The 14,126-nt window shown below is 34.9% G+C and overlaps 1 protein-coding gene across 3 annotated transcripts in view; it reads left to right on the forward strand.

The window, feature by feature from the left end:
* Positions 1-14,126, forward strand: part of LOC138064451 (F-BAR domain only protein 2-like) — an 89,134-nt gene that overhangs the window by 10,920 nt on the left and 64,088 nt on the right. For all 3 annotated transcript variants that reach the window (XM_068927080.1, XM_068927081.1, XM_068927082.1), the window contains exons 2-6: positions 223-314; positions 4,873-4,947; positions 6,213-6,354; positions 6,452-6,604; positions 10,107-10,211. In XM_068927080.1, the coding sequence (XP_068783181.1) occupies positions 223-314; positions 4,873-4,947; positions 6,213-6,354; positions 6,452-6,604; positions 10,107-10,211 (567 nt within the window). The remainder of the gene's footprint in view (positions 1-222; positions 315-4,872; positions 4,948-6,212; positions 6,355-6,451; positions 6,605-10,106; positions 10,212-14,126) is intronic.

Consider the following 14,126-nt stretch of genomic DNA (forward strand, 5'->3'; position numbering starts at 1 on the left):
TGAGGTAATTTTGGTTCCGGTGTTGTTGTATATGGGATTGCAGGGACTAACAGAGCAATTGGGGATGGGCGGTGGGGAAGGCTGAGGAGTTAGAAATAACCATTCCGCTCATGAAGCATGAAACTTGATCGGTTGTTAAAAGGCATACAGGTTATACTTTGTTCTGTAATTGCTTTAACATGTTGTGTTTGATGATTCTCCTTTCTTTTTATTAATCTTTAGGGGGAAAGGAACAATGGCTTTGATGTCCTATATCACAACATGAAACATGGACATTTGTCAACAAAAGAATTAGCAGACTTTATTAGAGAAAGGTAAGAATTTATCTTTGTTAATACTGGCTCTGACATATTGTTTGTGGTTTCTATTTAGAACTTTATGTTTTGTAGTAACATGCAAAATACATATAATAAAAAGAGCAGGATAAAATATCCCATACCCTACAAGAATATCTAGGGTTGTTCCATTCGCTTAAAATTGAATAGTGACTGTTAACCATCAATTAATAACAAGCTTCTAATTTGAAGGTTGATTTAAATAATAAGAGTAGAAAGCTAGAAATGTCAGGTTAAGTGTTGAGCTGTTTATTTTAAATTGATCCCAGTTTCTCTTCGTGTTTGGAAGAAAAGGAATAATTTCTTAAGTAGTAAAAATTGTATCAGTCTTTGATATAATGTTTTTGACCAGAGATACAGAGTTAGGATATTAACAACTGCCAGTAAAATCTTAAAAAATGATACCTTCAGATTAAAAGGCTGAGAAATTAGGTTGTTTGAGGAAAAAGGAGTGATGCATAGGGAAAAGAAATTCATCCATAGGAAGAAAAACAAGTTCCTCTTTATAGAGTGGAAGGGAGAGAACTGGAATCTGTAAACGTTGACAACTTCCTAAACAGATTACCTAGTGCTATTTTTTAGCTTTTAAGGGATTGTTAGAAACAGTGTTGTTTCTTTGGAACATAAGAATTCCCGTTCTGGACCAGATTAATGATATGTCTGCTTCAGAATTTAGTTTTACTCAGTTGCTGACACCAGATGACGCATAGAAAAGACTATTAAGAGCTTCCTTCAGTGATTTTTTCTAGAAAGAACAGTCCAAAAAAACAGACTTTCATCAAAATTTCAAGTTTGGCTTGAAATTCACCTTGACAAAAAATTTTCAAGAATTTCCCAGTAAATGTAACCACCCTGGGTGTGGTGGGTACTCAGTGACACTGACATTTGTATCAGTTTCAAAGTGAATTGAAGTGGTGAAAATGACAAAACCTTTCCACTGAGTAGAGACGGGAATTCTGGAGTCCCTATGTGATGAGCAGACTCCCACAAGAGGGACTGCGCAAACCTATGAATCTTATGTTTCGAGACTCTGTGATTTTTGGAAAATACATTATGAATCCATACAAAGTTCCAGTAAAATCCTGCTTTGGATTTAGTGCAGGGATATCCTACTATTGATATTTGAAATGTTTAAGACTTCACAAGTTGGCAATTTCTGACACCTTTAGTTCAATCAAAACATTTTCAGTTTGATTTAAGCTACTCAAAAGTGTTTTTTTTTTTTTTAATTTCAGAAGTGCTTAGTTGCTTTTAATATTTAGAATTTTAATTGAGTGCTTTGTGTTACCTTTGCGAGTACTTGGATCTTTTGTTTTAAAACCTGCTTTCAGTGAATTTTTATAGTAATAAGTTATAGATCTATGCTGTTCATCATCTGGAATAGTATTTAATGTTGTTAGTTTTAAATCTGTGGCATTTTGATTTACCTCCATTCTTAAATGAGAAGCTCACTCACTTCGCTCAACATTGTCATTAACAGTTATGTCATTCATATTCTTTGAGCATATTCCGTCTACTCATATTGCTCCTAAGGTAAAATGTCCTATTTAAATAAGTAAAAATAACTTGATGCTATATCTGACTTGGATTCTTTGCTTTATTGCATTGTTCACAGCACGGTGTTTGGTTGTGTGCAGCCTAATCAGTGGAGAATCTGTTCTTCCCCTTTCTTCAGCCTTAGAAATAATAAAAATAGCAAAAAAAAAGAAGATTGTTTAGAGTGCTGGAATTGTTTATTATTATTATTATTGTCCGCTTAAGCATTTTTTGTCAAGATTTTCTCTCTTTCTAAACTATGAACCTTCTGAAATTGTGTAATTGTTCCCTCCATGCCATGTTTTCCTACTGTATCTCCTCTTACGACTGAATATTCCTAGAATTAGCAGAAGGTTTCCTCCTTGACTGGATCTGGGATGTTTTGAACGTTACCAAGACTTGTCTGGCCCTTGGACTATTACCTTTAGCTGCTTATCCTTGTGGGCCCTCCAGTCTTCCTTACAGATACAACTTTATAAGCTCGTTAGTGACAGATAATTTTTCTGGGCTATGTTCAGTGATTCAATGCCAATTCAATTTTCAACAATGTTATTTTACTTTTTTATTTTTGTCCTTGAGTAGTTGTTAATGGTTGAGTAGTAAAAGAACGGAAGGACAAGCGGAGCTATGGTTCTTTACTGCTTTCTGACCAGAAGTTCTGCTACAATAAATGGGAAAGCCTTGTTCAGTTGGTCGTTACTGATTTCTCGAACATTCAGAAATAAGTCTCCAGAGAGAGCGAATGTAGTGCTGACAGTCTGCTCAGTGTTAGTAAATCTTGGTGAGGTGGGATACCTTTCTGTTAAAAGATGTGTGTCTCAGTTCTACTGTTGACAAAATTTCTACATATTTTATTTTTAAAGGGGTGAAAAAAAAAAAGTGAGCTGCCCTCAGAGGTTGTTTTATCTTTTTAAAAATACTGATTTTAAATAGTGGGAAAATGTTATAAGCAAACTGTAGGATTTGGTTTTGCATGTATTTAGCAACTAAAATGGTTATATGTAAGAAAACAGTGAACTGAGTCTTGGAACTGGATAGGTATTGTGCTGGCTTGATTCCAGAAGTCTTTCAAACCTTTTTTTTTTTTTTTTTTTTTGTTTGCACTATTTGTCTTTAAGTGCTGTAAAAAGAAACTCCTTGATCAGAAGAAACTGTCAATGCACGTGTTCCCGTCTCAATTGAAATATATAGCAAATTCTAAGGAAAGACAGATTTTCAAATAAATCAACACTCATTTAGTCAAGTGTTTATAGTATGTTACCTGAACATCAGATTGCTCCAGGAAGTCAGTTGGTATAACAAATGAAGGAGATACACTTGCTCAAGTGCTCATTGACAGCATCTTTTGAGTGTTAGTGTTTCTAACGTGCTCTGAAGAAGAGGTGTGGATTTTAGTCAGACATATTACAAGAAAGGCACTGAACTATTAAATCAAGAAAACTTTGATGTAAACTATTGATAATTGATCAAAATACTATATTCAACTTATAAATTAAAGATGCATCAGGGTGTCTTCCATCTCTGCGTTTGTTGCTGCCCAGTGGGCAGGAATTCCCAGCCTTGGAAATTTCTAAACTTTTTTTAGATCACTAAGAATGCTTGCACATGGGAGACGGGGAGAAAGGTATTTGCACATGGTGAAGAACTTTATAAATTGTTTGTGAGATTTAAAATGTAACTGAGTTACTGTATTATACAACTTTCTTTGGTAAACATTTAAAAATAACATACTTAATACCTATTTCTAAGTTGACAGTCCAACTGACTGTCTTGTTACGTTGGAAGTTTGGTAGATTTAGATAAGTGCTCCTCTGTCAAAGTTTCAGATGGCAAATACGACTTTGTTTCATATTTCCAAAAGAAAATTCTTTGTGCTTGAGAAATATTGCTGTGAAGGAGGAATAAAGACATCTATCTCAGCAATAAGTGGTTACAGGCATGGTAAATTGAGAAAGAAGTGAATTCTCAGTCTTCCTTTTTTTTTTTTTTTTTGTTCTACTCCTCACAAATAAAGGTGTTATAACTAGGAAAATTACTTCAAGCTTTTGCAATTTCAAGAAGGGGCAATTGCAGTATTTGCTGAAATCCAAGATGATTCCAAATCTAAGCTGATGCTACATACTAAGTATTGATTTAGGGCAGAAAGTTAAAGTAGCGTGTATCATTAGCTTCGTAAAAGGAGAGGAAGAAGATGCATCTCACTTATGGTAGAGGAAGGACTTGCAGGGAGTCACTGGTCTGATATGTTGTGGGTGTCTGTTGTTTCATGGCAGTTGCCCCAGCACAGGCTCTAATAAGGAAATCTATGGTGACCCTTGGATTTTGACTCTCCAAAAGACGAGTAAACATGTGGTTTTGAATTCAGGAAAGTGTAATTAAACTTTTTTTAGGCAAAAGGACATCTAAGAGAAATCAGTGTGTACAGAGAGAATCTTCGTTAAAAATAAATACAAACAACAGAACAATGTACTATAGTGCTTTCCAAACTCAAATATCGGAATGCTCTAAAAAATACAGTACTAACCCCCCTCACCTACATCTACAAAAAGGCAAGACAAAATCCCATTTTGTTTGATGTGAACAAATGTGCTTGCTTCATAAGTGTTTAGCTTTTTATTTCAATGTTTTTGTTACAAATATATTTGATGTTGCAGCTCTCTAAATCTGTAGTATTTAGACAATGTTAGGCAGATGATCGTGATATCCCTTTGTACTAATTGTTGCTAAGGTCTGTTAAAGATAGAGGGAAAATAGCAGGGAAGAGAGGAATCATTTATTAAAATCTTGAGCTGCTTGTTTATATTTCCAAGCAATATTCTGCCACAGTGTTCTCAGTCAGATTTTTAGCATACTTCCGTGCTTTGCATATAGCTTTTGAGGGGTCATTAATATGTAGCTGTTTTCAGCTGAAGTAAAAGTCCTCTGCATTGCGCTTTTAGCATGCATATTCATCTGTCTTCAAAACTGCGTTGATTTTGCTTTTGATTGCTTTCTTTGACAGGGCTACGATAGAGGAGGCATATTCAAGGTCAATGACAAAACTAGCCAAATCGGCAAGCAATTACACGCAACTTGGGTAAGTGTGTACAAAAGTGAAATAATTAATTACGTAAGTGTTAGGAGTCGAGTTTGGTTCTGACTGTTTTATTGATGATGTTGAAGGATCAGAGGGTGCTATAACTTTGCCACTTTATCATGCAGCTATAACAAAAAAAAAAAAAAGGTCATTTTGGACATGATAAAGGACATGACTTTTTAGTCTGTGTGCCCAAGCCTATAAGGAGAGAACATATGGTCTGCAAATGTGGCAATAAATTTATTTCCATTACTTCTATTTTTCCAAATGTTGGTGCTGTTCTCAGGGGTCTTAAGAAAGAGACTTTTCAATAACAGACTTATTCTATAGTTTAATTAAAATTTTATATGCAGGATATGAATTTAAATATTAGAATGATTAATGGATGTTTTTTCATTAGAAAGATACTGCCAACAGCTCAGACTTCTTAGATGATGCTAAAGATGTTTTTATTTGTGATAATCCCAGCTGGAAATACGAAGAGCTTTCGTCAGCGGGTAATTTGATACCAGTTGTTGCTTCTCTTCAAAAGTTCATTATCTGCATGTAAGCTTGAACATCAGTGCTTTAAAAGCTATCCATGTATTGCTTTTTCAGCAGCATTGATCAAGAAACTGTGGCAGGGCCATATCTGTAGAATAGCTGAAGTAGTCCATTCAGTATAGAAATTCAGATCTGAGGCGTGACCTGACCCCACTATCCTTCACCATATGGTTAATCTCTGTTAATCAGTAAATCACTTTTAGACACAGACCATCTTGGCCAACATTTTTTTCTACATCTTGGTGCTGTGGTGATGTAAAACAACTGGAAAATCAACTAGCCAAATATTTTTTTCTTTGTGCTATTCACGTATTTACATGGAAATATTTTTCCATGTTAAAAGTTTTTTAGATTTTTCTTTTTTTTTTTTTTTTGAGCTGATCTTGCATCATCTTTAGGAATATCACTTGCCATTCATATGTATTGAAGACAGGAGAGATTGAGTGAACTTCTGTGTTTCACTTGTATTGACTCTACATGACTAATGAGTGAAAAACAGCACACACTGAAAACTTAGCAGATACTATTCCTAGAACAGTTGGAACGTATTTAATAAGAATATAACTTATAGCAGTTTTGAGGTATTTTGTTTGTTTCAGTTTTAGGAACAGAGCTGAATTTCTGTAAACGTATCACTAATACTGTAGCACTATAAAAAATATTGTAGCTAATCAAAGGGAGAAAATCCAGATCAGCATTAAATATATATTTTTTTCCTCTAGGACGTTTGCACCTGTTTGGGATGTTTTCAAAACCTCAACAGAAAAACTAGCAAGCTGTCACTTGGATCTTGTACGAAGATTACAAGAGCTAATAAAAGAAGTTCACAAGTATGGAGATGAACAAATCAAAGCTTATAAAAAGGTTATTAATTCTTCATATGCATGTTCAGTCACTTATTACCATTAAAATTATTACCATTAAAATTATTTGGTTTTGACAACTATGTGATATTTGACAGACTAAAGAAGAGGTTTCAGGAACATTGGAAGCAGTGCAAAATATTCAAAGTATCACTCAGGCCTTACAGAAGTCAAAGGAAAACTACAACACAAAGTGTGTCGAACAAGAACGATTGAAAAAGGAAGGAGCAACACAGAGAGAGGTTGATAAGGTAGTTTTGTTTGTTCTGTTTTGTTTAAGGTAGGTTTTTTTGTAATTATCTGCATCATGCAATAATTCTGTTTGACTTTTACAAATACTGTCTATAATTGTTTCAGCGTCTATTATGTTTTTGGATAAATTTTCTGTAGGTAAATACACAAACACTCAGTGCCCTTGTTTTTGAATTAAGGAGTAGGAAGTTTTGTTCTGTCCCTTCAGCTGAGACGAAGTAGCTAATTACAGGACTGTTTGAAGCCTGTTCCATTGAAAAGAAAAACAAGTGAATGTTACTTTCTGTACTAATTTAAGAGGTTCCAATTACATGGACCAAAATCCCAAAGGGTGAGTATTCTGATGCTGTATTTAGTATTGTCCTTGGTTCATTGGGTGAGTTTGATCCATTGAAGAAACATAGGTAGTAGAGGAAAGCAGTCATGCGTCCCTGTCTCTGACTATGCCGTATCTTTTTAAAACTTGGTACCTCTGCCTATTTCTGTTTGATTTATCTGGTCTGGGACTCTGCCCTTGTTTGAATGGTTTAGTGCCTTTTTTACTGTCATGTTGGATAAACAGATAGGAGAGCTGATTATCATCTTTTCACTCATTATCAAAAGTGATCCCTCTGAGTTTGTTCTAATTGTTTTGTCTGTGATGTAAACCTAGCTTTTCTCCTACCTTCTGTCTCAACTGACAGTCACTGTTGGCTTCTAGGAATGAATCAGAAATGTGTAGGATAACAGGTTATTTCCTGGTAGACTATTCAAAATATAATTTTTCAGAATTTTTGTAAATAGATTAAAACTTTTCAGTAGGAAAGGTTGAATTCATGGAAGGCTTGCTTTTAAGATATAATATTGTAATCCCTTGTCCAGCAGAAAACAAAAAATGATCAGTCTGGACTGTTTACCTGCTGAAGGAAGAAAGAGGAAGCTCCATAGGATGACACACATGAAGGCTTTTTTCTATTATTTTGTGCATCTTCCCTCAATACTTTTCTCAGAACAATTAGGCTGTAGTTGAATGCCCAGCTAATACTTCAAAAATAATGTTCCCAATGGGGACTGTTGACCCCGCATTCTCTCCAGTTATGTCTTTATTCAGATTCACGCTTGCCATTTCAGAAACCTGGTAGCAACGATTATATTCATTAATTTTTTCCTTTGGCAAAGAACAGGTTTATTACTTTTAGCAAAACATGAAAAACATTTGTATCAAAATCACAGGACAGCTACTTTATCACAAAGCATGGAATAAGCGCCCACACGATAAAGTAGCAAATGTCTGATAAGAGCTTATTGTAGAGCCAAATATTTGGAGAAATACTCTACTGAAGAATCTGAGGAGGAATCTTATAGTGAGATATGTAATTTCATTAAACTAACTGAAGCTGAAAGTTAGTGTTAACTTGCGTAATAATTTCCTGTTGTTCCCTGACATGTCAACTTCTCTATTTATAATGACTTGCCAAAAAAGTGTTGACTGATCCTCGTGCTTTCAGTTACTAAGTCTGCTAAATAGAGTTCTAGCAATTGCTACACCTGAGAATACACACATCCTGTTTTCAGAACAGATTATTGGTTAATCATGTAGCGTTCGCCTGTTTGACCATTTTGTCGGTCTTACTGAATAAGCACTTTCCATAAATGCTCTTCAGCACATACACCGATAGTTCTGCTCATAGTTAGACATGGTTACAAGAGGCAGAGAATGTTTTAGTTTTGTGTCAAAATCCCATGCATATGTGGTTTCAGCTACCTAACACTTCACAAAAAATCTGATTTTAAAAGTCTTGCAACTTTGCATTTCCTTTCTTTTCAGTGATTAAATTTGGCACCATCTTACTCCAAACCCACCTTAACTTTATTAAAACTAAGTGTTCATAAAGCACTTTGTACTTTTGGTATAGTAAGTTGTATTTGGGAAACAAGACTGGACTGTTTTCTTCCTGGGAATTCCCCTATGTGGAGGTACAAGAGTGAGAATAATGAAGTAAAGTTTAAGGGAAGTGACTGATGTTTGATACATCCTGTCATGCCATCCTAAAATGCCTAAAGGATCAGTATCCATGTTCTTTATATAGTGTGATATTTTCAAGTTGCCTCTGTCGTGCTGGATTTAAAGGACTATGTGAGCAAGATCTGCTTAGGCTGTCTCTGTAACTGGAAAAGTGCTTGTGGAACTTCAGCTTCAATTTCTCTTCCTTGGAAGTCCTGATTGCTGTTTTCGTAGCTGAATGTGTGTTAACACTATACTACTATTCATGATTTTCAGTTATATTTTTCTTTAAAGCCCAAAATATAACGACCTCTTTCCAGAGGGCGTCTTGATTTTAATTTCTTTGAAAGTCATAGATAGTGGTCAGCTTTCCAAGTAGTAGTTTACTCATTGCAAATAAGAAGTAGTTGCCATTTTTACTATGAAACTGATGGCCTTCATTTGAAAGAAGGGAGGAGAGCTGTTTAGAAATAAAACAAATGGAAAACATATATTATACAACTGTCTTTACTGATGTCATTAATAATTCAGCAATGTTTTTCAATTTTAACTGATGGAAGATTTGAAGGAGATAAACTAGGCATGTTGAGCAAAGAAGCTATAAAAAGCTGATGTTCAAGAGGAATAAAATCTATTTTAACTGATTTTTAACTTGGAGATGAGATAGCAATATTATCAAAGATTCCAAAAACTTCATATCCTGTGTGTCATACTGTAAACTTTGAAAATAGTTTTTTTTCCACTAAAAATAATCACTTAATTCAATTTTGCTTTTGATCTAATTTTGGGATTCTCCTGTATTTCTCTTTATCTTTTAAGAATGTTAAGCTCACAAAAAGATAATTTCGGTTTAATGGCAACAAATAATGAAACAGATTAATAAATTATAAAGCCAAAAAGGACTGTTGGTGAACAAGTCTGAGCTGCGTAAATGTGGTCATCAGCGTGTTCTTCATAATCTTTTGTTTCAAATATCTTCTCTTAGTTTTCATTGATGTAAGGCCTGTGCTTTTTCCTTGGATATCTTTTTCCTTATTTTTCTTCCACTTCTAAAGAAAAAAAGTGCCTCTTTTTTTACTGTTACCTCTTTCCAAATTGTACTAAAGCTCTGTTTGCACTGTATTCTCACCCTGCTTTCTTCCTATTTTTTCTGTATCTTTGACAAAAGAGCTAATCATTAACTTCAGATCTACAATTTTAAAAATTTGATATCAAAAGAAGTACTTTAAAATTAGTCATTTCTGAAAAGCAGAAGGGATTTAAATGGGGTAACAACTTTAGTATGCGTATCTTTGTTCTCTTTTAAAATGGTTATATGGTTTATATACAACTTTGAATAGATATCTCTAAAGGCTTGAATCAGTTATTTGGTTGTAAAATTTTGTTATGACAATTCACTGTGTTGATATGCACCTGAATTTTTTTATAATTCGTCATAGGCTGACTACTACTAATGACTGAAAGCATTGGAACAGACTGGATATGTAACATTTGACAGCTTTTTTAAATTTCTATAGGCAGCAGTTAAATTGAAAAAAGCTACAGATACCTACAAACTGTATGTGGAGAAATATGCTGCAGTTAAATCTGATTTTGAACAGAAAATGACAGAAACTGCACAGGTAAGTGTTATATTAAATGAGTTAGCTTTTAAAGTAGATCAGCATATTTTATTGTCTCTCATTCAGGTTTGATCTGAAAGCAAAGCTTTTGGAAAATCAGTTCAAGATAGAATGTCCCTTGAAAACCGATGTGAACTATAGCGTCAAAAGTAGTAGGGACTTGAAAGGCAAACATTGACTGACCATGTATTTTGTAATGATGGTGTTGCTATGTAATACACAGGTATTAGCACTCTAGAAAGTCTTTTTGAAGAAATTTTTAGGAAGAAAGCAAAATGAACTTCTGAAAGTGTTACAGGTGTGTTGTGATCACGTGGGGAAATCATATGGCTTGCTGGTGGGCAGAGTTCAGATAAGAGTTTTAGTATTGGGATCCGTCGTGCTTTTTCACTATTATTCCAGCAAAACACTTCAGTAACAGTTTGTTAAAGTGCCTTCTCAAGGTTTGTCTGAGGTGGTCGAAAGCCCTTATATCTGTTCAGATTTCTGTGTATTTTTTTCCAATTTTTTTTTAAAAGATGTTTTAGTCTGTATTCCAGAGGATGTCACGTTCTTTGTGTGATTGTATATGCTGCTGCTTTGTGTATGTTAAAGCTTTTTTTTTCAAAAAAAAAAAGTGGAAAAAAAGTGGAAAAGCATTTCAGTTTTTCATACCTCTGTGGAAATGAAGATTTTACAGCTCAGGGATTGTGTATACTGACATGTAAAAAGCTACCCTGTCCTAAACTATAAACTGCTTTTCTACCTCCAAATCTGACTAGAATTAGATCTAGTTCATCTCTGAATAGACCTTCAACACAGCTGTTACAGAAAGGATACCAAATGTATCACATACCAAACCCCCACCCTAGGCATTTGTGCTGAAAAAGAGCTCAAACATACTACTGCAAAATTCTTCCTTTAAATGACTTATGTTAGGAGTCTTGTAAACGTTTTAATGAAAGGATGTCAATAGGCATCTTTTTTCCAGTATTCTGACTAGGTTCTGGTAGGAAGAGTCTTCCGACCACACCATACAGTTTGGTCCAGACATAGGACCTCCCCCATGCTTCCATTTTCTGTTTGAGTTCAACTTAGGTACATTATTTTTCTCTAGTTTTAAAAATATTTGTCATTTTAAATCCTGTTTTAAAAAATTTATGTGTGTGTGTAGTATGTAACTGTGCCTTCTTTGGATAAGACGATGTTGATTGCAGTTCTTCACTGGTATAGGAAGGCTTTATAGAGAAAAATGCACCAAGAAAAGTTTGTAGGTACTATGGTGGGCTAGGTTATATGGCTTCTTGTACTTCTCTCTCATCTCTGATGTGTGAGGCTTTTTTTTTCAATATGTATTTTAAGCCAGTATTACTGTCAAAAGCAGCAGTTGACCTCCTGCCATGCCTCTGCCTTTGTCAAATATGAGGAGCTGCCTTGGTGAACTAGTCCAGATAAACCTGACGTAGTAAGAAAAGTTGGCTTTAACCCAGAACAGTTCCTGGATCTGGTTTATTAAAAGATCACGCAAGCATTTTTGGTGACACAAAGGAGGTAGCATTGTGGAGCCAAGGGTGGGGGCTTGCATCTTGAAGCGTTAGTGCTAGCTAAAGTATGTGACATTGTGTCCTGTACTCACTTAAATAGGTGTCAACATTATTCGTTTACATCTGTTGCCTTAGGATTGTGTGTGTAACGTGAAATATTTGTGGATCAGTTATCCCTAGCCAATTTGGTAGGGCTTGGTGTTGGCAAGTGTGATTACGATCATTTGAGAATTCTGAGACTAGACTGCGTTTGTAAACAACTAAAAATAGTTGAATGTATTTTAAAATCTTAATTGTTGGAAACAAGTATAATATTATGTTAACAAAAGAGTCTCTACCACTGAAGTGTAACGTTCCTCCCGGAAAGTTTCCGCAATAAGAATAGGTAGAAGCACACTGACATGTGAACACGTACTGCTGTTATCCAGAATGGTAACTTTTTTGTAGTGTTCCTGATAGCATAACTATTGTAATTGCTCAATAACCATTCCAGTAACTGCATCACTGTGTAGTAGGTGTAAATTACAGTGCAGCCTGGCTTGTGCTCTTGGCCCCCCTTTTAACACTAGGAAATAAAGTAGAACCAGAAAACTACTGAGCTGTTCTGATGATTTTTTTAGATCGTATACAGCTGCGCTCTTGTGGATCTAGCTAGAATAATTTAAGTTCTTGCCCTGTTTGTTATTTTGCTTGTTCTAGAAGCTACCAAATCCCCATTGAAAGAGATCCTGTAAAGGCTTCTGATCCATTTCAGTGCAACTCAGTCAGGTTGCTTTAATCTTTTAGTCTCACAAAAGCTGTCTGCTGTCTGTTCCCTGCATTGCAAGAAAGCGACTCTTTGTAGCAGTTGATTTATTGCTCTCTGAAACAATAAGAAAATGTATAACTAATACAACTTTAGTAAACTGGCCTTGCTAAACTGCACTGTAAACTTGTCTCCAGTGAGTAAGAAAGCTGTGAGTAATGTGAAAAGGAGTTCTTGTTTAGAACTGATGCAAGATAAACATGAAGAGTATTTGAAACAGGTTTCATTGTCAATGAATTACTGAAGGAAAATACAGGAGCTTTCAGCAAGCAGGCTAGCTGGGCTTTTCATTTTGTCCATTTGAACAATCTCCTGCAACAAAAGAATGAGAAGTGATTTAGCTTATTTTGTGTATCAGACTATGAAAATGCTTTTTGCTCAGTTTTCTCATTTGTGTTATTAGGTAGGTATTAGATATTAGTTATATAAACTTGACTTGAGATGTAGAGAGAAAGACAGTATCTTTTTACTATACCAAATGTGTTATGGCTGGGAAAACCTGACCATTCTTTTAGGCTTTTTTTTTTTAATTATTATTTACAAAAACAGTGCAGAATTACCTCTCATTACAAACCACGTTTGTCTTATACGCTTAGTTCCTTAGCTGCAACAACCTTTTTACTCTAAATTTTAAATTTTCACTTAACAAGTTAACTGACAACTGGAGACTTTAGTATCTTCCACAGCTACTCATAGTGAAAAATAAAGTTGGAATTATGCCAGTGAAAGCCCTATCTATGGGGTTTTTTTGCATTACAAGGGTGTAGCTGCATTTACAGTTTGGTGGAAGGATTGCTGCTGTATGTATGATGTCCTAGGAAAAATAGCAAAACCCATGAAAATGTGGAAGCCCACTTCCCTCCCTCCCTTTTTAAATCAAACCTACTGTAGATTATCTTAATTTAGGATATATTTCACTTTAAATTAGTAGCTCTGAAAACAAAATAAATGAATATGAGCATTCTTAGCTGTTTCAGGGCAAAATTAGTTGGCTTAACTTAAATCTATATTAGGCTGTTCAGATAAAATTGTTCTGAGGATACTAACATCTTGAGCTGCTGTGGCTATATTCTGAGTAAACATGTAGTAATGTCCTCTCTTAGCTGTCCTCTTTGCTTAGTTTAACTCTTCAGCTGCTCTTTGCATTACTTTCACTTATTTTTTCTTTTTTTTTCATTAACTATCTTGCTTGCAGTTATCGAGAGGGAAGTGACTTGTGATGTGTGAACTTGAGAAGTTGAATTGTGAAGTGTGATCTTGCTAATCTTGAGTTGCAAGAATTGTAGCTTATGCTGCAATAAACATGGAATGTTTTGGTTTGGTAAAGTGTAAAAACGTAGTTCGTTTTCTGTTGTTCAGAAATGGATGTAACATTCTTCATGCTGAAAGATTTTCTGAGAAAAGTTATAGTTCTTTTATGCAGTGGTTATATAAGACCTCATTATGCCAATTATCCCACTGGGCTAGAAGCTTTTTTTAATCACATAGTACAGTCAGTCACTGGAAAGGATCAAATAGCTGAAAATATTAAAATATCCTTTGAAAGGCTTCTGTGTTAACTGGAACTGAGGAGAGTCGACTGGAAGT

Source organism: Struthio camelus, chromosome Z (genome assembly GCF_040807025.1).
Source record: "Struthio camelus isolate bStrCam1 chromosome Z, bStrCam1.hap1, whole genome shotgun sequence".
NCBI classification, from domain to species: Eukaryota; Metazoa; Chordata; class Aves; order Struthioniformes; family Struthionidae; genus Struthio; species Struthio camelus.